The 22,178-nt window shown below is 43.3% G+C and overlaps 1 protein-coding gene across 1 annotated transcript in view; it reads right to left on the reverse strand.

Moving 5' to 3' along the window:
• The window catches only part of SH3BP5 (SH3 domain binding protein 5), a 74,218-nt gene that overhangs the window by 23,835 nt on the left and 28,205 nt on the right, over positions 1–22,178 (reverse strand). The window contains exon 3 of the mRNA XM_031940238.1: positions 21,444–21,572. Within this exon, the coding sequence (XP_031796098.1) occupies positions 21,444–21,572 (129 nt within the window). The remainder of the gene's footprint in view (positions 1–21,443; positions 21,573–22,178) is intronic.

Here is a 22,178-nt window from a genome sequence, read left to right on the forward strand (position 1 = left end):
CAATTTCAAGGCCCAGTTTGCCCACTGATATGGATGATCATGTACAAATCATTCTCCAGTTTTCTGAGCCCCAAGTTCTTCCTTAAGTGGATTCTGTGATCTCGTTGGTCCTCTAGATTCTATGACCCATTCAGACTAAAAACATTTTTTAGCTAAGAAAACTAGTAATTTAGTGGTAGAAATTTCCTAAGTGCCAACTATGGACACTGCACTCCATGCCAGATGCTATGGTCAAAGGTAAGAAGAGCATGGCCTATCTTTGCCAGATTTTTCTATTTTTTTCTTTTTTTGACACATTTTAAAGTTTAATCTTTCCTAATTAATACTTAATCAAAATTAAATTAATATTAATATTTTATTCATTGCTTTCTCAGATCCAGACAGTCAACAACACAATAAACCACGCCTTTCTTTACAGTAGCTGCCCATTTCTGAGGAGTAAATGCTCACCCTGAAAATTTAACCACCAGCTCTTTTAGCCAATGAACCAATATGGAAGTCACAGAAACCAACTTGGGTTCAGAAAATCTGGATAGGTTTTTCTGAATATGCTGGAGACAAGGGCAGATGAATACTCTATATTGAGCTGCTTCAAGCAATACCTGTTGTTTCCCTCCAACGATTCACTCTGGTTTGTGAAATCTCTGCTCCCTTTCTCCCACAAAGCCCTCAAATTAATGCCTTTTCTTCTTCCTTGATTGCCCCACAAACCATCACTAGATCCTGTTCTTTGCCCTGTGAGGGAACCTGCCCTGCAATTGCATCCCTTTTACCACTGAGGTCTCTCTTGTCGGCCCCAGGAGACACTTTCTGGCCCTAGATCAATCCATCAATGAGCATTTATTAGGCGCCTGTACTACTGGCCACTGGGCTACCTTTGGAGAGACAGACAAAATCAATTTAGTCTTTGCCCCCAAGGAGCTTATAAATGATAGGGGAGACGGGTGCATAAAGTAGGATTGGGACTATGATTTCCAATGAGAAAATCCCTCTGCCAAGAAAGGTTAGAGCTCCTATGCTGAGGGGATTACCTAGGAGACAGAAACGATTATCCTGGGTCATGCAGCTAGTGTGTTGGAGAGGTCCTTCGGGCTCCCATCCAGTATGTCACACTGACTCTCAGGCACATAGATCACATGTAAAAGATAATCCATGGGGATGTACTTCCAACGCTTCCCAGCCCTCAGTCTTCAGAGAGTATTCCTATGGCAGCATTTCCCCAAATCTCCAACACTTAAGATTTTTGTCTATGCTAAAATGAGCCCTTCATCATCTGCCTCAGTGCCAACTACCTATCCCTTCTGCTGGACAGCATCATACTTGGGGATCTCCAAGTCTTATAAGCAGAGAACATGAGAGCTGAAAGGAACTTTCTGCAGGAGGGGAAACCGAGGCACGGAGCTGGGAAATGCTTCCAGGGGCACCCCATCACCTCCAGGTTGTAAAGCACGGAGTCTTCAGCCTGCCTTTAGAGGAATCAGACAGACTTGTTTCAACCTGTTCTTGGCAGCCTTATTTCACGTGACTCCTCTTAACACATGCTACAATGCGGGACCAGCTCCCCTTTCCAAATATTTACAAACTGTTCCTTTAACAATGTGTTCTAGAATTTTCACCTAAACTCAACAGCAAGTCCCCATGAGCAAATGTCTCCCTTCTTCCCTATTTATTATGCAGAGTAAGATGTTTTCCTGCCACTAGTCCCTCAAAAGTTTTCCATTAGAATCAACAGAATCTGAATTCAAATCCTGCCTCAGACAGGATCTAGGGCAAGCCATCCACCCCGTAAGCTTTCCCTCTCTCTGTTCTTTTTCTCACCTGTAAAAAAAAAAAGAATCAGGTCTGCTATGAAGATCAAAAGACATAATGTATGTGAAGAACTTGGTGAATGATGTTGATGTCATTATTAATTATTCCCGCAATTTCTCATAAACTTTATTCTTCACTGCTTTGTATCCAGCAGAAGTCTGGGTTACTCGCTTTGCTCGTAGCTTTCTCCCAATTTCTCCATAACTCTTCTAAAAGGAAAACCCCAAGCTGGACACCGCGCCTTAATAAGGCTTCCACCACGCCTCAAGATCACGAGAAGATTAATTCTGGGCTCCCTACACCTCACCGCCACCCTCTGCCACTGACGGATGACGAGTCAGCATTCTGTAAATTGATCGATTTACAAAACTGCCCAACTATTTCCTGGGGGAGGGCCACAAACACTCAAACTCCCTTCAAATCCAATTTAGGCTGTTAAGAAATTAAACCAGAGTTCTACAAGGGCATCCAATGTCATTCAGAAAATGAATGCGTCCCATCAGGCATTCCAAGCGCTCTCGGCCATCAGGACGGGCACGGAAGCCAACGGAGAGAAGGTGGGGGTCTGTTCTGCACACAGATATCGAGTCAGACCTTCCCTGGCATGGGATGGATCGTCCTTCCAGAGTGTCACCTCTCCGAGCCTCTCTTGTTTCCATTTTGGGATTGCTTTCTAACAGGATAAAATAAATTGGCTTAAGAATTAACTGTCCTCTATCAGAGATAGGACAGTCATAAAACATGGCAAAGAAGGGCACTTTGTGTGTCCTTAGCTCCCCCCACCTGGTTCTGGGGAGGTAGGGTGGAGGGCAGCAGTACTGGAAGTTCCTCGCACAGTTTGTTGTATGGGCTTGGCCAGAGGGCCCACTCACACATCTGTTTGGCTTTCCTTGGGAGAAAAGGGAGAAACTCAGGGAGAGACAGAGACAGAAAGACAGAGAATCAGAAGGAGGGAGGGAGAGGAGATAGGAAAACTCAATGGGGTCAACTCAGTTGAATTATCTATAGAGATGGCAAGAGGAAGGAACAAGCTCAGAGACAGTATGACAGTGCTAAGATACATAAACCCATTCTTAGCAGGATGGTGCAGTGGAAAGCTGATGGAATTTGGCATAAGTTCCCTCAGGTGCCCACAGCATTCCCTCTCTATAAAATGAGCTTCAATCAGCTCTAAGTTATGAACCTTTCTTGCTCTCGATTCCAATTAGCTTCAACCATTTGAACAAAATGCATGAAGCAGCCCCTGCAACTTTCCCATCCCCTTCTTTTTTTAAACCTGAGAGAGCCTCAAGGAGGGAGTTAATAGCAAAGAAACCCAGAACTCTCTCCTGCTGTCTCCTCCAGCCCTTGAGATTTCAGTCTGGAATTCTAAGGCAAAAGGAAAACTAATATACCAGGTACAGACGCTCCCACTCCCTCCTTCCCAGAAGCCCCAAATGACAATTGCCTATTTCTTATTCATTTTGTCATTTTGCTTCCAGATGGGGAAGCAATCCTCAGTGTCACTGTGACACTATGGAATTCTTAACAACTTATATAAACATATATATATATAATAATTATTATTATTATTGCTGAGGCAATTGGGGTTGACTTGCCCAAGGTCACACAGCTAGGACGTGTTAAGTGTCAGGCCAGAATTGAACTCAGATCCTCTTGACTTCAGAGCTAGTGCTCTATCCACTGCACCATCCACTGCACTGCGACCCTCAAGGCCAGGTCATTGCCATGCACTTGGGGATCCAGGGATCCCACCATTTCAGGATAGGGAAGGAAAGCCTAATCCTGGCTACACCTAGACAAGAAAGAATTCCCTCCAGATGCCCTTTGCCAAGCAGTCCTCAGGCCTATGGTAAAGAAATTGAGGGGAAGTTCCCCACTTCCCAAGGCAGTCCATTCCTCCTTTCAGATAGCTAATTATTTCAGATAGCTTAATTATTAGGAAACAGTCACCTGTCTTGGACCAATTAATAATCTATATCTCTTTATAACTTCTCCCCACTATTTCTAATTCTGCTCTCTAAAGGTAAAACATATCAAATCCCAAATATATCAAATGCGTTTTCTTTGTGATAGCTGTTCAATCCTTCTAAAGTCTTCACGTGCCCAATTTCCCCAATTGATCCTCACAGCATAGATTTTAGTGAAGAGGTGATCCTCCTGTGGAAGATTCCCGAGCGTATCAATGACCTTCCTAAAAGGGTGGCTAACCCCTTTCTCTAGATGGGAAAGGACAAGGAGACATCGCCTCCTTACTCCTTATGCCTTTTCTAACACATGTTTTTTGGCTATCACATCCCATTACTGGCTCATTGAGTTTGTCATCCACTCAAACCCCCAGATTATTTCCAGTCCAACTGCTGTCCAATCATACTTCCTGGGAAGTCAGTATTCTGAAGCTCAGTGTGGGACTTCCCCTCTCTCTGTTTCATCTCATTGGATTCCAATGTTCTTGCCCATCAAAGGCTTACTAGATCTTAACTCTGTCATCGATTGCATTAGGGATAATTACTTCCTGCCTATGTATTTCAAGTCAATGGGCATTTATTAAGCATCTACTATATGCCAGTCACTGGTCACTGCAAATCTGCTAATTTTGCCACCCTGCCTTTAACCAAGTCATCAAGTTATCAAAAATGTGAGTCCTTGTGTTCTCCTTTGTGTTCACAAAAATGTGAGTTCGGGTGTGTTCTCCTACTGAGCTGACTTAGAACCGTTAACTCGCCTTCCAAGCTGTTCCAATCCATCTAATAGACTACATCCAGCCCACATCTCTCCACCTTTTCTAAAAAGAACAGCATGAGAGACTAGGAAGTGCTGTACTGAAATCCAGGTTACACTATCTCTGTGGCATTTCTCTGACTTCCCAACTGAGGAAGCCTGTCAGAAAAGGAACTGAAGCTAGTCTGACCTGACCCGTTTCTGATGGATCCCTTCCAGCTCTTTGTAATACTACTCCTTTTCACCGATCAATCAGCAAGGATTTATTAAGTGCCTGTGAGCCAGACACTGTGCAAGGGCTGGATGTTAACAAATCCATTTCCTTAATAATACGTTCTAAAATGCCGTGTAATTGTCATGACCAAGCTCAGGCTTGAAGAAGAAAAAAGAAAATGTACCTTCTTCCCCCTGCTGTCAGACTCATTTGATGTGCTGGTTAGTTTATTCATGAGCTCCTTGAGAGCAGAATGTGTCTTTTACCTCCTTCTGTATCCCTGACACTAGCAGGGTGCCTGACACGTTAATAAATGTTTATTGAATTGAACGCCTTTCCGCCATCTTTTTCATACTTTGCTATAAAGAAAGACTCTCTGGTGTGGGCTTGGCAGGGAGGATATATTTGGAAATAATGGTGATTTAAGGAAAAAATACATTTTTAATGTATTTAATGTATTTTTTAATGATTTAAGAAAAAAAATTTTTTAAATGCATATATACCAAGGGAAAAAAACATGAGTTTTCCTGGGGATAAAAGTCAGGTTTTCGGATCTATCTATAGTTTTCCTCCCCTCTTCTCTTTTTGGAAAATTGCAACATTTGCCCTTTTCCTGCTGTCCCCCAAACTCCAAGATCTGTTGGATATCCTTCACAGTAGCTTTGAAATCACAAGTTTAATTAGTCCTTTGAGGACCCCATCTGGGTTGGTTGACAAACCTCATCAAGGTCAACTAGGCGTGCCCTTATTTATCTCCTAACTCACCCTGGCCATCAGTTCCCTGTTAGTCATTCTCATCCAGTCATTTCCAGATACAGCAGAAGCAAAATGCAAATTCAGCAGCCTTCCCTTCCCTGAGGTACCAGTGACTCATCTCATTCATCCCAAGCAGCGTTCAAGACTTCTCTTTCCTCCAAGAGAGTAAAAATAAAGAAAAGCATCCAAGTTTAGCTTTCCTTGCTCACCTCAGGGTCATCTCAGTGCTACTGTTACAGTACTTGAGGCTACTCTTTTGTAGCTCCTCCAAGTTAAGGATCATTTCATTCTTTGTAGTTTTATTCCCAGTGGCTGGCACTTAGTGTCTACTATATTTAATATGCTAATTTATTTCATTAGTATTTAATACTTAATATGCTTGCTGTTTGATCCCAATGCCCTTGTTCCTACCACCTTGTATACATGCCTCTCTAAAAACTTACAATAACTAATTGATGATGATGATTGATAAATGAGCATCAATACATAAACACTAATTAAGTACCAATGTGCCAGGCACTGTGCTAAGCCTACCATTTATATCATACTTTAAGGTATGGAAAATACTTTATATGTTTCATTTGAACTCTTAAATAATCTTAAGAAAGGTAGGTGCTGTTCTTATTCCATTTTATAGAGAGGGAAAATGAGGCTAAAAATGTAATTTTGTTCATGGCCGTGCAGTTAATAAGTGTCTGAAGCATAATTTGAACCAATTCTTCTTGATTCCACATCCAGGAATCTACACCACATCGGGGGGCTTAGGTGCCCCATTAGTTCCTTCAAACAAACCCTTTTTTTCCCTTTCTCTTTGGAATTCCTTGTGACTTCAGGATTCCATTCCTGAGAGCTTCCACTTCCCCTGAAGTATTTCAGTCCTAGATATTCATCATTTCCACCCCTACCAACTAGTTCCTGTCTACTGAAGAGAATGAGATCCGGAATAAAATCCTGCTCCCTTCCCCTTTTGGTTCCTCTACCTTTTTAAAGATGAAATTATCATTTAAACAAGTTCAAAAATTACTAGCTGCTTTGTTTGGCAGAGAGAATTTGTAATGAATAAAGATTAATTAAAAATTAAATTGGCTAAAACATAATAAATATGGGTCCGTATAGGCAGTCTCTCATCACTAATTGTATAAGGCCTCACTCCCAGACTTTAAATCCTATTTCCTCTTTCCGACTAGAGGGCCTGTAATATATTCCCATGACAAAATAATTTCTCATTCAACCTCCACCGAACTTCACCCAAATAATTTCCACCATGTTTCTTTGCTTCCACAGTCCCTATTTCTGGATTTCCTCAAATGAAAACATCTTCATAATATACAATGACAGCTCTTTTTTTCCAACCCCTAACCAGCCAATTTCCTACCCATCCAGAGCCACAGAGGACAGGGACTGTCTCCTGCCTCTCTGTGTATCTTGTACACTTTGCACATATACAGTTAAGTGCTTAGTAAATGTTTTATTGCTTGACTGATTCCACCAGGTCTCACTGATAACTCTAAGGTCAAATTTGCCTCCTCAATTATCGCCTATCTCTGTGCCTTAATCCATAGCTATTCACAGCTGTGGGCTTTACTAACCCACTTTTTAGATTTTTGACTCCTGAGAACTATGGGTTTGCCAACTAGTATTATTCACACAATTAAACTATTCTCCATAGTCTAGCTTATTCTCCAAAGCTTATAGCCTGACTGATATAAAAGGAAGTTTTCTCCCTTCCTTTTCCTTTTTGTTTATGGTCCCTTTGAATGGATTTATAAAACTCCAGACAAATACATCCTCACTAGTCCTTGTTGGGTACACTTCATCACTGGCAAACAACCTGTTGTTTTGATATTTCAGGTCACTGCCAGAACTCCAAATCCCATTCTTAGACACAAGTAGATGTGGATTAATTATGATCAGTTCCTGCTCAAAATTGATGGCATAGAACCCAGATACCCACAGAGCTTTCAGGGAAATCCTAAGTGACTGTTACTTTCACTCCTCTGAACAGAAGCATTTATTACTATCATGAGGGGCTGCCCGATATGATCTCAGTTATTAGAGCAGATGAGACAATATCTCCCTGCAGCCAACTCACATTGGGCAAGCCTACATCTGGAAGCATATCATGCCATGCAACGTAGAGGTCTATCTCATTTTGGAGGATTTTCAGCTATTAAATGAATTTGATCCCTCTCTTTCTTGGTGGTACCTGAAGCAAAAACTGTAAACTTCAGGGTGAGGAGAGGAATAGTGCCAGCAGCCTCCTCCTGCCACCTGGGCTGAACATGGCACCTTTGCTTCTTCTTGCCATCTCTTAGATACTGCTGAGACGGAAAAACCCATTTTGAATCTGAACTCGCTCATCCCGAGGAGTAAGATGGTCCACGGGAATATGTTTATACTTCTGTTCTTCCTCTATCTTCTCAGTAAATGTCCCTTTTACAAAAGGTAACTGATGTCAATTAATCATTAGTATTGAGGATATATCACCTAGGTGACAGCAGTCAAAGAGACAATTAGCCAACGGATATTGTGAAGGATTTACTGGACGAAGGCTCGGGTTGAGAGTGTTAGACTGTCACTGCTCCTCACAGGAATCCCAGCATCCCGAGGAGAGATGGAATAATAAGGAGTCTTGCTCCGATGACCTGACCAACCAAGAAAGTTAGGATCGGGAGGGAGATCTGTCCTGGAGCTTGCATAAGTTACTGGAGATGGACAACCCCTTATCGAGATGCTCTGTGTGAAATATAAAATGTTCAGTGTAAGATAATATGGCCATTATTGCTTATTGCTATGGTGACATCTTAGAACATTTGTTCATATATGTGTGTATACATATACACACACAAATACATGTATGTTTTTTTTCTGTTACCTAACTTGCATATTGCTATTTAAATTGCCAGGAACAGGCCCTGGAGCCTCTGAATCAGTGGCAGCCCTAGGGGTGGTTTCCAGACAACTTGGAAGATCTGCAGGGAAAGTCTGTCTCACTAGGGTGAGAAGGGCCTCCAGCAAACCAGGAGTGGGTGGGGGCAGCAGCTTCCAGGAGCCTCAGCCCACAGACTTAAGGGGGTGGATCTGGACAGAAGGCGGTCTCTTAACTGTGACTGAGGAAGGACTCTGTGGCTTTAGCATACTAGAATTTGCATGCACAGTAGAGCAGGGACTCTCCTCACAATTCCAGGACGGAAAAGATGGATTGTGGGCAAGTCCCTAGAAGAATCTCTGAAAACCGCTGCACAAAACTATCGAAGCTTGGGAAATTATACCCTCCACCCTAGAAATAGAGCCCTATTTTAACAAAGAATTAAAAGCTGGGAAAATGAGCAAACAACAGAAAAAAAATCTGACCACAGAAAAGTCACTATGGGGACAAAGATCAAAACACACACTCAGAAAATAAAGCCAAAGCTTCTACATCCAAAGCCTCCAAAAAAAAAAAAAATAAGAATTGGTCTCAGGCCATGGAAGAGCTCAAAAAGGATTCTGAAATATCAAAATCAATGGAGGAAAAATTGGGAAGAAAAATGAGAGCCATGCAAAAGGAAATACAAAAAGCTAATGAGAAGAATCCCTTACAAAACAAGATTGACCAAATGGGAAAAGAGGTACAAAAGAGAACTGAGAAAAATAATTCCTTGAAAACTGGAATTGAGCAAATGGAAGCGAATGATTTTATGACAAGTCACAAAACAATAAAAGAAAACCAAAACAATGAAAAAATAGAAAATAATGTGAACTATCCCACTGGAAAAACAACTGACCTGGAAAATAAATTTCCATGTGTATTTGCTTCTTCTTTGTCATCATAGCCTAAGTTCTGTATAAAAAAGGTTAGCTTAGACCATCATGCTATCTGCATACTACATATCCTTGGCCACCCCACCCCTCCATCTCTTTCTCTGGGCTTTCATAACAAAATTACTACTCCTATTGTTTCCTGGAAGGGTTATATCAATCAGTTATTCTATGAATAACTTACCATTTCTATGACTCCTCCGATCAAAACTCCCTTTCCTGGCAACTATCCTTCCTATATATGTGAATTCCCCTATTAGAATATAAGTTATTTGAACATAGAGACTACTTCTTCATATATACGTTATATATTATATATATGTATAAATGTGTGTATATATATATGTGTATGTGTACATGTATATACCTACTGTAGATAGGTATTTATCATTAATACTCACCTAGTAATGACAAAAATTTAAAACCGTTCTTTATTAATTCATTTATATTTTCCACACAGCCTGAATATAGTAGAAATTGTAGTTTGCCATATTTGAAACCGCATTTAGTCAGGAAGACCTGAGTTCAAATTCCACTTTTGAAACTCATCAGATATGTGATTATTCAATTCTCAGCCTCAATTTCTTCATATGTAAAATGGGAATAATACCTCTAGTCCACCTCCTTCAAAGAAGATGAATCTGTAATGTGAAGACTAAAGGAAGCAACACAGATCAAGCACTTCACAAACCTGAAAAGGCCACACAAATGTCAGCTGTTATTCTTAGCGGGCATCGTTCAATATATATCTGTTGGATTTATTCCTTTTCACTTGAAAATAGGAGCTATTCCAGGCTATAGTCAGAAATAAGTTTTGCTTCCCGCTCCTATCGCTTGCTAAGATCCCTTGTGCCCTCCTTCATTTTCCTGAGCCCAATTTTCTGTGCTATTTGACACCTTCTGTTCATGGTCAAATGGGGACCTACTTCATTGGACAGCCAAGTCTTCCTCCCCCAAGCTGTCTCCTGTCACTGCCAGAGTGACCCATAGTAACCTGACACATTTATAAAGGCTGTCTTTCATTTTCTCTCTCCCTCTCTCTCCCTCTCCTTCTCTCCCTCTCTCTCTCTCTCTCTCTCTCTCTCTCTCCCTCCCTTCCTTCCTCCCTCTCTCTTTTCCTCTTTCCTTCTCCCTTTCTCCCTCTCTCTTTCCCCCTCCCTCTCCCTCTCTCTCACTCTTCCTCTCCCCCTCTCCCACTCTCTCTCTCTCTCTCTCTCACACACACACACACACACACACACACACACACTTACATACACATGCTAAAACTTAAATGCCAAGAGGTATTAATGGAAATGAGTCCTCAATTAAAAGGAAAACTTGGAGAACAAAATATGTCCACAGTCAGTACAGCATGTTCAAAAGCCTGGAGTTCTGTTGCAATCCAGGGCACAGAGGTCAGCAGAAAGACTGCTGATTCTGAGGGGCTGTGCCAAGGAAGGCCCTACAAGGGTAAAAGTACACAAAAAAATCAAACCAAGGAGGCCTCTCCTTGCACCACAGTCCATCCCATTCCTCACCTGCGCAGTGTAATAAGTGAAAGAGATTGTTCCTTCATTCCTCACCATTAAGGGAGCCACACAGGCCCCCAAGGGCTGGGAAGGACTTCTGGAACCAATGCATCTAAAATTAAGGAAGGAGCTAACAGAGTGAGAGAAAAAAAAAAGTCTTTGCAGCATTTCTGTGACAAAGGTCTCATGACCGAGATATGTAAGGAACGGACTCAGATTCATGAGAATAGAGCCACTCCTTCAGTTGACAAAAGGATATAAACAAGGTCAAAGGAAAGAAAACCAAGCTAGCAACTTGAAAAAAAAAGTTCCAAATCACTAATAATGAGATAAATTCAAGCAAAAGCAAATCTGAGATTCCACCTCATGCCCATTAGATTGGCAGAGTGGGGGGGAAGGTGGAGAAAAGAAAAATGACAAATGTTGGGAGGGGCTGTGGGAAAACTGACACTGTTGGAGATGCTATGAATTTGGTCAAGCCATTCTGGAAAGCAGCTTGAATCTATACCCAAAAAGTCATTAAATTGTGCATACCTTTTAACCCAGTAATACAACTACTAGGTCTGTAGGAATTCTACTGCCCAACCGAGAGTTCCCAGACACCTTTTCTCCTTTCATACCACACCTAAAACCTGAAAACTGGCTTTTCTGGACAATTCCCATAGCACCTATTTCTCCAGGCTCAGAAAAGAGTCCTAACCGGGGCAGCAAGCATTGGATTCTATGATGTTCCCACAAGGTAGGGCACAAACTCCACAGGTGTGAGAATAAGGGAGTGGAGGGAACGACGTCTTCCACATTTTTTATTTTCTATAGGACCTACCATAGTGAAGGATGCATTGGGCCCATACCCAGAATAGCCAACATTTACTGGATATATGAATAATGAATAATGGCATGCCACAGATTTGGTCTTCATTCCTTCTCACCGCCCAGTCAAGTAACTTTGAGGGAATCTTCACATTTTCTCTTGATTCCAGGAGGGAAGAATAATAGGAAAATGAAAAGGGCAAAGTTTCTTCCTTATAAGTTCACCATTCATGTACCACAGATCCCAGTTCCAATCCAACGCAAAGAGAAAAGTAAGAAATGTGACAAACACCAACCACCTCAGGAGACTTTGACACCTAGTTTTGAGGCCTCATGTCCACCCAAATTATAGTGTGCTCATTACTCATTCCCAACCCACACACTACTCAAGAAATAGCAAGCCCACAAGAGATGAGATAACCATTTCATGCTAAAGGCAACTTTGGCCATTAGGATCACAGAATCAGGATCACAGAAATTGAGAGAGGGAAGTAACCTCATCTACTCTAACCCACCCTCCCCAATTTTAGAAATGTGTAAACTGAGGCTGAGTAAGGAAGTCATTTGCCCAAGGTCACAAAGGTAAATGATAGAGTTGGAGTCACAAGAGATGTCAGATATCATCTAGAGGTTATGTGACTTGGCCAGTTAGAATGTGAACCAAGGACTTTCTGCTCTGAGTCTGGTACTCCATTCACAACGCCATGATGGAGTTTGGAGTTAGGGCAGGGACAGAGCAGACCACAAAGAAGCCTCCTCTTTCCAAAAAAATAGCCCTAGAAGTGTGTCCCAGCACTGGAGGTGGAGAGAATTCGCTAAGACAATGTTTGAAAAACCCTTTTACTGAAACAAACTAACCTGCCCCTAAAAGAACATCAGGAGAGTCAATGGTGGATAAAGGCAAAGAGTTTCTCAGTATGTCATTTTTCCACTTTTTTAAAGAAAGGGATAAAAAAAAATCTTTGATGCATTCCTGGAAAGGGGGCTATAGAATATACATGGAACTGGCAGACTAGAGGCAAGAAGATAGGAAGACCTGAATTCAAACCCAGCTTCAGATACTTACTGGCTGAGTGATTCTGGGCAATGTGCTTAATCTCTCTCAGACTCAGTTTCCTCTTCTTCAAAATGGAAATAATGTGTGAATGGGAATAAATGTGTGGGGGGTCAAAGATTTTTTTGGAAAGTTAAACTAGATTTCTCTAAAAAAAGTTCTGGAATATCATTGCATCAAAGCTTTAAAAGTATTCCAGAGACCATTGACTCCAATAGTCCTTATTTTACAAAGAAGGAAACTGAGGCCCAAGAAATTTCAGCATTGTTTAAGGTCACACAGTCCTCATCAAAGAGAGGATTTTAAATCTTGCACTCCAGATGCAGTAACCTTGTTCCTGTCACACATTTTTCTCAAAGACTTTGAACCCAAACAGAGTCTCATTTATATGTGTTGGCTTAGGTGTGGTTCTGTTTGAAGACCTCTAATTAGCAAGTACTGCTAGAGCACTCAGGATCTACTTAGCAGGATGCACCCCAGCCCTAGCCACTCCCATAGCCCATGAGCCCTAAAACCCTGCAAAAAGCCAGACAGTCTGGTCCTGAGCAAGGACCTCTGCCCCTGGACTTTCATTGGTCTGGCTCCACAGTTGCCCCACGGGACTTTAACTCATCATTTCTTTGTTTAATTAGACCTGAGATTTCATTGGTGTATGGAAGTCCCCAAAAAACTCATTGCTGCTCTTCAATCATGTCTGATTCTATACAATCCCATGTGGGGTTTTTTGGCACTAGGATGGTTCACCATTTCCTTCTCCAGCTCATTTTACAGATGAGGAAACTGAGGCAAACAAGATGAAATATCTTGCCCAGGATCACACAACTAGGAAGTATCTGAAGCCGTATTTGAATTCGGATCTCCCTGACACCTCTGACTTATCCGCACCTGCTCCTTGCCAGCCACCCTGTGAACATACTGACTTGGGAAGGGTCACACAGCCAGTAGCAGAGGGCCCTGGCCCTCCAGGCACTCCACCCATTCAGTCTTCAAAATCAAACCAGGTCGTTGAGGACATCCATAGGGGTGAAAGGCAAGGAAAGATGATGTTCTGGGTGCTGAAGGCAACACTTTCCATTTCAAAACTCTCCTATGGGCCAGCTCCATCCAGGATATTTACTACTGGAAAGAAATTTCCAGGTATTATTTATTTGTTCTAAATATTTTAGATATTTATTTTATGGAAAGAGGCAGCTAACATCTATATAACCTCAACTCCTAATGTTTCCTTATTAAGAAATTAAATGATCCAATTAATTATATTGGGGAGAGGGGAGAAGGAAAAATCCATTTCAAATGCTATCTTTTAACTGAAAATCAATAGTATTTTTAACACAGAATAGAAATGTTCAATAGCTTCATTTAAGAATAAAAACCTCACATTCTGTCTGTCTCCTAATAACCATGGTGAGAGGAGGTTGAGGGGGGATCAAGAGGGTGCACATCAATCAATGAACCTGAAGTGAACACCGGCTCTGTGCCAGGTGCTGGAGGATACAGATACAGGAGGAAAAAAACCATTTTATCAAAGGGGAGACTAATGTAGGAGCAGTTAGGTGACATGGGGTCAGGAACACTTTTGAGTTCAGATCCAACCTGATATTTACTTGCTGGGTGAACCTGGTCAAATCACTTAACCACTGCCTGCCTCAGTTTCCTCATCTGTAAAATGGAATTGACAGTAGCTCCAGCTCCTGGAGTTGTTGTGGAAATCGGATGAGATAACAACTGTAAAGTACTTAGCATAGTAGACACTATAGAAATGCTAGCTATCATTATTATAATGGGCAAAAATATGTGTGAGATTCAAACAAGTGCTAACCATTGATCCTTAAAAGACACAGCCCCGGGGACAAGTAGAAAAGGAATGATTAGCACTCACATGTACATACCCCCCCAACACACACACACACACACACACACACACACACACACAAGGGGCCAATGAGCCTGTTCTGGGCAGACAGCCTGCCCTTCCCCAGTGGGAGACACCCCATTTCTCACCTGCTGCCCCTTCAGTTCTGGCATCTCCCAGCCTCAGAGCAGCAAGGAGTCTGAGGATACCCAGGTCAGAGCTAAGAGCCCCTTCCCTTTTCTTAGGACAAATAACTCTAAATTAGTACAAGTAACAGCCAGAGTCTCTATCAAGTGTGAGTCCCAGCAGCTGATAGTGGGGTCCACATCAGGGGTTCTCACAGGGGCCCAATGGATGTCACTCACCCCAAATTATCTAAGAAGGAAGATAGGAACACATTAGGCAGTGGGTGGAATAAATTAAGAGGAGGGCAGATAGAAAGGGGGGGGGTCAATGATGAAAGAAGCACTAAACCTCTAGGATAGTAAAGAAACAACAAATCTACCAGGGAAACACTGGTACGTCCTGATTCAGACATAAATGAGAATAGAAAAATGGGAAAATGAACCCAATTGCCGTATAACTTTGGGGAGCAATCTGGGCCCCCAAAAAAAGATGAAAAAATGCATTTCCTTTTTGTCACTGGAGAGGTGAAGGACCATGGGTGCAGAATGCTGTATATTTAGGTTCATCATTGGGTTTTGTGTAACTGTCCTTATTTGAAAAGGGAAAACAAACTACATGTCTTGAGGATGAGAGGGAAGGATCTAAAAACAACACCAACAAAACTTTTCAAAATAATTAGAATGTAGAAAAAAATAAATCCCTGGAGATCAGAAACAGGCTGTTTTGAAGGAGGAGGAGGTTTATTAGGGACCCTGAGTTGTTTCAAATAAGCCTTTCCCATCTTCTGTACTTCAAGGAAACGATGGCCTCGACTTCTTCCCCTTTCAAAGCTCAGCTAAAGTATCCACTTCCTACATAACATCTTTCAATTCTGTCTATTCTATACCTGCCTTTGCCCTGTACCTGTCATGTCAGATAATGAGAGAGTGCAGTGAAAGGAGCTCAAGGCCAGGAGAGTTCAAATCCAGCATTAGATACTTACTAGCTGTGTCCTGGGCAAGTGACTTCACCTGTCAGTCTGTTTCCTCAACTATAAAGTAGGGATAATCACAAAGGGTTGTTGTAAGGATCAAACAAGGTAATAGTTATAAAATGCTTAGCAAAATGAGTAGCATACATTGAGTGCTTAATAAATGCTTGTTCCCTGTCCCTTTCCACTCCCATCGTATTATACATTTAACAAATGCTCATTGGAGTGAATTGGAATTCATATTCTCTCTCCCTCCCTCCCTCTTTCCCTCTCCCCCTCTCTCCCTCTCCCTCTCTCTCTCCCTTCCTCCCTTCCTCTCTCTCTCTCTCTCCCCTCCCCCCTCTCTCTCCCCTTCCCTATCAAAGGAGGACCAAGCGGCTGTGATCTGATTAGTTAGGGGAGTTCCTTGTAAAGTGCGGGACACAGGGAATACCACACAATAAGTATTTAATAAATGCATGTTCCTTTCCCCCGCTCCAGCCCATTCTGCCTCATAGCAATGAAATCACAGTCCAAAGAGTAAGATTCCTTGAATAAAATAAAGACAAGTCATTAAATCACCCAAGCTGGATAAAAAGAGCTCCAAAGAGCAGGCAGGCAGGGAGGGAGGGAGGGAGAGGGTGGAAGTGAGAAGGAGAGGGAGGGAAGGAAAAGGAGAGAAAGTGAAAAGAGTGAAGGAGAGAAAAGGGAGAGGGAGGGAGGAAAGAGAAAGAGAGGGAGAGGAAAAATGAAGGCGGGAGAGGAAGGAAGAGGGAGAAAGAAAAAGAAGAAAAAATAAATGTTCCTTAACTGAAAAAAAATTAACACATAAATTTTTTTAATGCACATTTTTCCATCAGAAGTGCATCTATGTTTAATATATATTGGATCACTTGCCTCTAGGGAAGGGGATGAGGAGAAGGGAGGGAAAAAATTTCGAACACAAGGTTTTGTAAGGGTGAATGTTGAAAAATATCCATGTATATATTTTGAAAATAAAAAGCTTTAATTAAAAACAAGGAGAGGAGAATAATAAAATTAGAAAAAATTAGCTCTGCTCAGCTAAGACACTTCTTCCAGATCCCCTGATGTCGTCCAAAACCTTCAGTCTTTCTAGGTAACCCACCCACCTTTTCTGGTCATTCATCTCACTAATAACCGGTGCTATTTTGGGTGCCCTCCACATGTCTCCGGCCTTCGAGGGACCCTCAAATCAACCAGAATGTAAAGTATACAAAAATGTGGCAGAAACTGAACAGACATTGCAATTTTCATATCAACCTTTCCTAACCCCCCCCCACATCTACTAATGCCCCCCACCCCAAATTACTCTATCTTCAAACCTAGTTGTTTTTCACCTAATAAAAGATCTGGTCCTTGGGGCTTGGGACCTTCTGTCTTTGAAGTCAAGGTGCTTCCTGTTACTCTGGTATCCCAGGTTACAGTTTGCAAAGCACTTTATGATGGCAAGAGGAAGTTAGAGATGAGTTCCTCTCAATGGAGCCTGGGGGAGTGTGCTCCCAAGGGCATCGGTCCAATTTCTCTTCTCACCCTGTCTTTCCATCCCCCTCCCCGCTGAAAAGAGACTAAGGGCTATTTTTATTCTTGTTTTACAGATGAGGAAACTGAGGTTTAAGTCGATAACTTGTGCACAATCACAGAGCCAGGAAGTGGGAAAGGCAGCATCCAGACCCAGGGCTTCGGACTCCTACTTCCCCACCCTGCCCCCTCAATAATATGGGATCACTGTCTCAGGCAATAACCTTTAATCATCCATCAGGTGCCAAGCTCTGTGCTATAAGCTGAAGGATCCTGGCAGTAAGAAGACAGGGAGAGGAAGGTCCTGAGTGGACCTGCATGTGGGGCACACTCTCTAGGACACTTAAAACTCTTGAAAGTTAAAAAATAAATAAGCAAACAGACTCTTGAAAGCTGCACGTACAAAGAGCAAAACCACAAAGGAAAAGGCTGGCGTGGAAAACCGGCAGCCTGCCTGGCACTGCCCCAGGACGTGATGGAGCGAAGCTTGCGCCCAATCTGCCAGGAGGAGACAGAACAAAGTTACAACCCCCCTCCCCGAGCCTGCAAAGAAGGTCGTGAACCGAAGCTCTAGTACCCCCTCCCCCTGCCCTGAGACCTCGCAGGATCAATGGTGACATTCATGCCCTCTCCCTCCCCTGGCACAAGCTGCCTTCTACTTCCTCCGCTACCCTCCCACAGCAGGAAGTGGAGACAATGGGGCTCCCAGCACCAGGGCCTAGGAGGTCACTGGGATCCATCTCCGCCCTGGACATCAGTCACTCTCTTCCTGGCCTGACAAGGAGACCACAGGGCATCTTTCTTTTCTGAGAGCTGCCCCGAGCACCAGAGGAGGGGATGGGGCAGGATTTCCCCTCCAGCTCCCTCAGTTAAAGGTGAGTCATCCTTGGCCCCCTGAAATCCTTCTCACAAAGCCAGATGGCTCATTTGCTTTCCAATTACATTTAGTAATCACCCAATCATTGCTGCCAGCGGAGAACAGGAGGGGCCGAGAGGAAGGAGGAGACCCATCCCTATCTGTTCATTGTCTCCCTCTTGGCAGGCGCCCACTTGGGTCTGCCTCAGCCACGGTCAAGGAAATCTGGAGGTCCGGGGGGAGGAACATCACATTTCACAGAAGGCGTCAGCCAGTCTGGCCGCCTCCGAGACAGGTGGATTTATGGGCGCTCGCTGGGAAATAAAAAATGAAAACAACAACCCAGAATCTGTCCAGTGTGTCCCCTGCCCTGTCCCTGCCAAGGCCCAGAGCAGGAAACAATCCTCCTCCTCCTACGTGAGCAAAGGTGGCCGTGGTGGATGGCCAGTTCCCTTGGACTACAGGGGAGGTGACGGAGGCCCGAGGAGAGCCAGAGATTTGGCCAAGGTCACATGGGTAGAAAGGGCAGAGCCAGGACTTCTGAATCCCAAGCCAGAGCCCCAGACACACACCACAGGCCCTTGGCTTAGTGTGGCGGACTGCCCTGTTGGGCCTGGGGAGTGAGCAGGGCATTCATCAAGGTCAAGACACGGATTCAGTAAGAGAGGTCCCTCCGCAAGTGAGCCCTACATCCTTTGGAAAGGCCTTCAGAAGAACAGAACTGCTCAGCCCCCCATTAGTGACTCTGGGGTGTGAATGACCCTTACAGATGGGAAATTCTCCCACAAGACCAAGGAACTCGTGGCCCTCCCACTTTTTTTTTGGGGGGGGAGAGTTTGTCATGGAGAATATCCAGATGTCAAAGCCCAGTGGCTCTAGAACCCCAAGCTAGGGTCCCCTCCCATCCATGCTGCCCTTCCGGGGCACCTCTTGTCACATTTTTCAGGTTGTCCCTTTCTAAGGGAGTCCATCCAGCAGGCTGGGGCCTTCCTCAAAGTGTCCCAACACCACAGAGATATCAGTGAGAACTACAGTCTTGCCATACATGACTCACTCTTCCTATACAACGAGTGACGTCCTTACCCACAATATGGCTCCATGTCACCCTTAAATCATCCTTGGTTTTTCTCTTTTCCTTCTTAACCAATCCCAGTTTCTCCAACTTCACCAGAGTACTTGTGGCCCAAGCTCCGAAACATTTCAGTGATTCAAACACTTCTGTCCTCAAACTTCCTCTTGGACGTTTCTGTGGTTCAATACGCCCCTTCCCCTTTCTAACCCCAAAACATCCCTTTGAGTACCCAGGGGGTAAAAGTGTCTACACATGGGGAAGGACACAGAGGCTTCTGGTCCAAGTGGCTTTCATGGAAGTGACCAGACATAATGGAGCTTCCTTGGGTCAGCCATTCTGTGGCAAGCCATGGTTATGTTAGTCTGAGAAGCAAGTATTTTGGGTGCCTTCCTTCTCTTCTCCCCACTCCTCCCTCAATCAGGAGAAAGAAAGAACTCTATTAGAGTTGCCCCAAGGCCCTTGGCTAAAATCAACCAAGTGTAGATAGATAGATCTAAAGAAGGTGGGCCAGAAGAAAGACAGATTTGGCAGAGACAAGAATCACAGAATGCTGGAAGGACTCTGAAAACCATGGTATACAGTCCCCTCTACAGATGAGGAGACCAAGACTGAGAAAGATTGAGAGCTACTCAGCTAGTAAATGTATAAAGATGTGCACAGAAAGGGACTTCACTGACCACCATGTTCAACCATTTGATTTAACAGACGAGAAAGCTGAGATCTACTCTGAGTCAGGATTCAAGTTCAAGTATTCCCGACTCCAAGCCTAGCTAGCGCTCAATCCCCCCTGCCACCTACAAACCACTGGGTAGAAGCTAAGTGAGTGGGTCTAGTATCTAGCCTCCAATTTCAAATTAGCCCAACTTGGACAAGGCTGTTTTCTAAGGGTTTCCAACACCTACTGGTTTGGGTCTTAATGGAATATTAAAAGCAAATGCAAAATGAAATGAAAAAGAATGCAATGAAAATATAAAATATGCTTGGAGAAGATTAGCTTCATTTGTGTTCATCTCCATCCCCTAGATAGAAAGCTTGGACATGGGTAAGGGCAGGGATCACTACAACGAGCTAAGACCTGCCATTTTTTCGTAATCCTGGGGAGATAACATGGTACGGTGGACTCTGAAATCAGAGGTCCTAGAATTTACCTCCTGATTCCAATGACTGAATTTCCTGTCTGGCTCAGCTCCCTCTGGCCAAAAGGGTCTCTTAGCTCCCTTCCAATCCTAGATCAATAATTGTGGCTTAAGACTTGTTGATCATAGGAAAAATAAAGAAGACATGGAGGGAGGGGTCATGTTTTCTTTCTGGCCCCTATCCATTTCATAAATTGTGATGTTTTTCTCCAAGAAATGGAGAGAGGGAATCAACACACACCCCAGCCTCTACTGCTCATTCTCCTGTTTTTTTCCACCACCTCCTCCACTTTGGACGCTTCCCTGTGGTGGAAGAACGTGCCACTGGATGTCAAGGGAGTCAAATGACTAATTACTCCAAACCCAATTAAGAGGATAAGAGATCTGAAAGAAGCAGCAGCACTGTTCTTGTTGCCTGGCAGGCAATTATTAGAAAAAAGGAAAAAAACAAACCCCACGCCTTGTGTCTTGGGCCAGTTTCATTTGCCTGCGTGAGCGGGCCCAGCTGCAAAGGAAGTATATCTGGTCATCAGCTCAGATGACAAAAATGTACCCACTATAGGTCATCCAAATGCCAGTGTCTACAGCCCTATTAATAGCAGTAAGGGACACAAGGACAGACACACACACTGTGATGGAGAAGTGAGAGGGGATGGGAGAAGGGCAGCACTGCCCACCCAAATGCCCAGAGTCAGGGCCCTTTCTTGTATTACACATGTCAAGGGCTCATATTCCTTAGAGGAAAGCGCTATATCGGGTTTTGCTTGTAAAGTCCTAATAGAGAAGCCTTATCGCACACTAGAAAGCTAATTTCAAAATCTGGAAGATCCATTACATTAGAAGGAATTGACAGTCAATAAATCTCCTTCCAGTTAGAAATCTATGATCTCACAGACGCAGATAAATCACAATTTTTATGAACCTCAATTTCTTCATTTGTAAAATGAGGGGATTGGATTCCAAAAACGATAAAATCCCTCCCAGCTTTGACAGGATGATCCTATGGCCCTTAGGCAGGTCCCTAAACTTCTCAAAGCCTCGGAACACAGATTCACCAAAATCAGAGGAAACCTTCCTGTGACCTTCCCTGGGAAGAACAGGAACAGTGGCACCTTTAACATATGTATTTGTCAGTTCAGGACCAGTCAAAACCAAATACCAATAAAAGATGTACAAATGGTGATCCTCGGGGCAGCGGAGAGGAGCATCTGAGGGCAAGGTAAACACGCCTCCTTACCTGTCTGGCCACCCTCCGGGCTTCCCAGTAAGGTTTCGAGTCCTCAACGGCCTTGCCAATCTTTTTGACCAGTTCATCCAGTTTCACGGTCGCTTCTACCAGAACAGAACGGAATTTCTGGCGGGCATCCTGCAGCCAAGGAGACAGGAGATGCAACAAATACCGGTTAGATTCAAGAGGAGAGGGAAGAGAGAAATATGAATACCCTGCTTTAGGGAACCAGGACAGGAAGATTTGAAAAACTGAAAGGTTATCGCAGGGAAGAGGTGCCTCATCTTTTGTGAGTTGGCCCCAGAGGGCAGAAGGAGGAGGGGAGAAGGTTTGACAAGTGATTGAGCCTTTATTAAGATGTTTATTCTGTGTTTATCTTGTCTCCCTAGATAGAAAAATGGAAAGTTTCTTATATTTCATTGAGCTGGAATTTGCAGCTTTTCACTGCTCTTTGGGGAGGCAGCAATGGTCCCATCATACTATGCTTAGTGGGGTTTCTTACTATGCTTCCTATGCCAGGTGCTGGAGATATGACAAAAATATATTTTCAGGGAGCATACAGTCTATCAGTAGAAATAAAATGCACTCTGCAGAGAGCAAATACAAAATATGGAAATATAAGTAGTTGGGAGGGGCCAATACCATTCGTATTTCCATAGTCTATTTAAGAAACATGAGTATTCTATATAATAAGGTTCACCCAAGGACAAAGAAGATATACAATTCTTGTAGTTGGTAACAAGG

This window comes from Sarcophilus harrisii, chromosome 5 (genome assembly GCF_902635505.1).
Source record: "Sarcophilus harrisii chromosome 5, mSarHar1.11, whole genome shotgun sequence".
Lineage (NCBI taxonomy): Eukaryota > Metazoa > Chordata > Mammalia > Dasyuromorphia > Dasyuridae > Sarcophilus > Sarcophilus harrisii.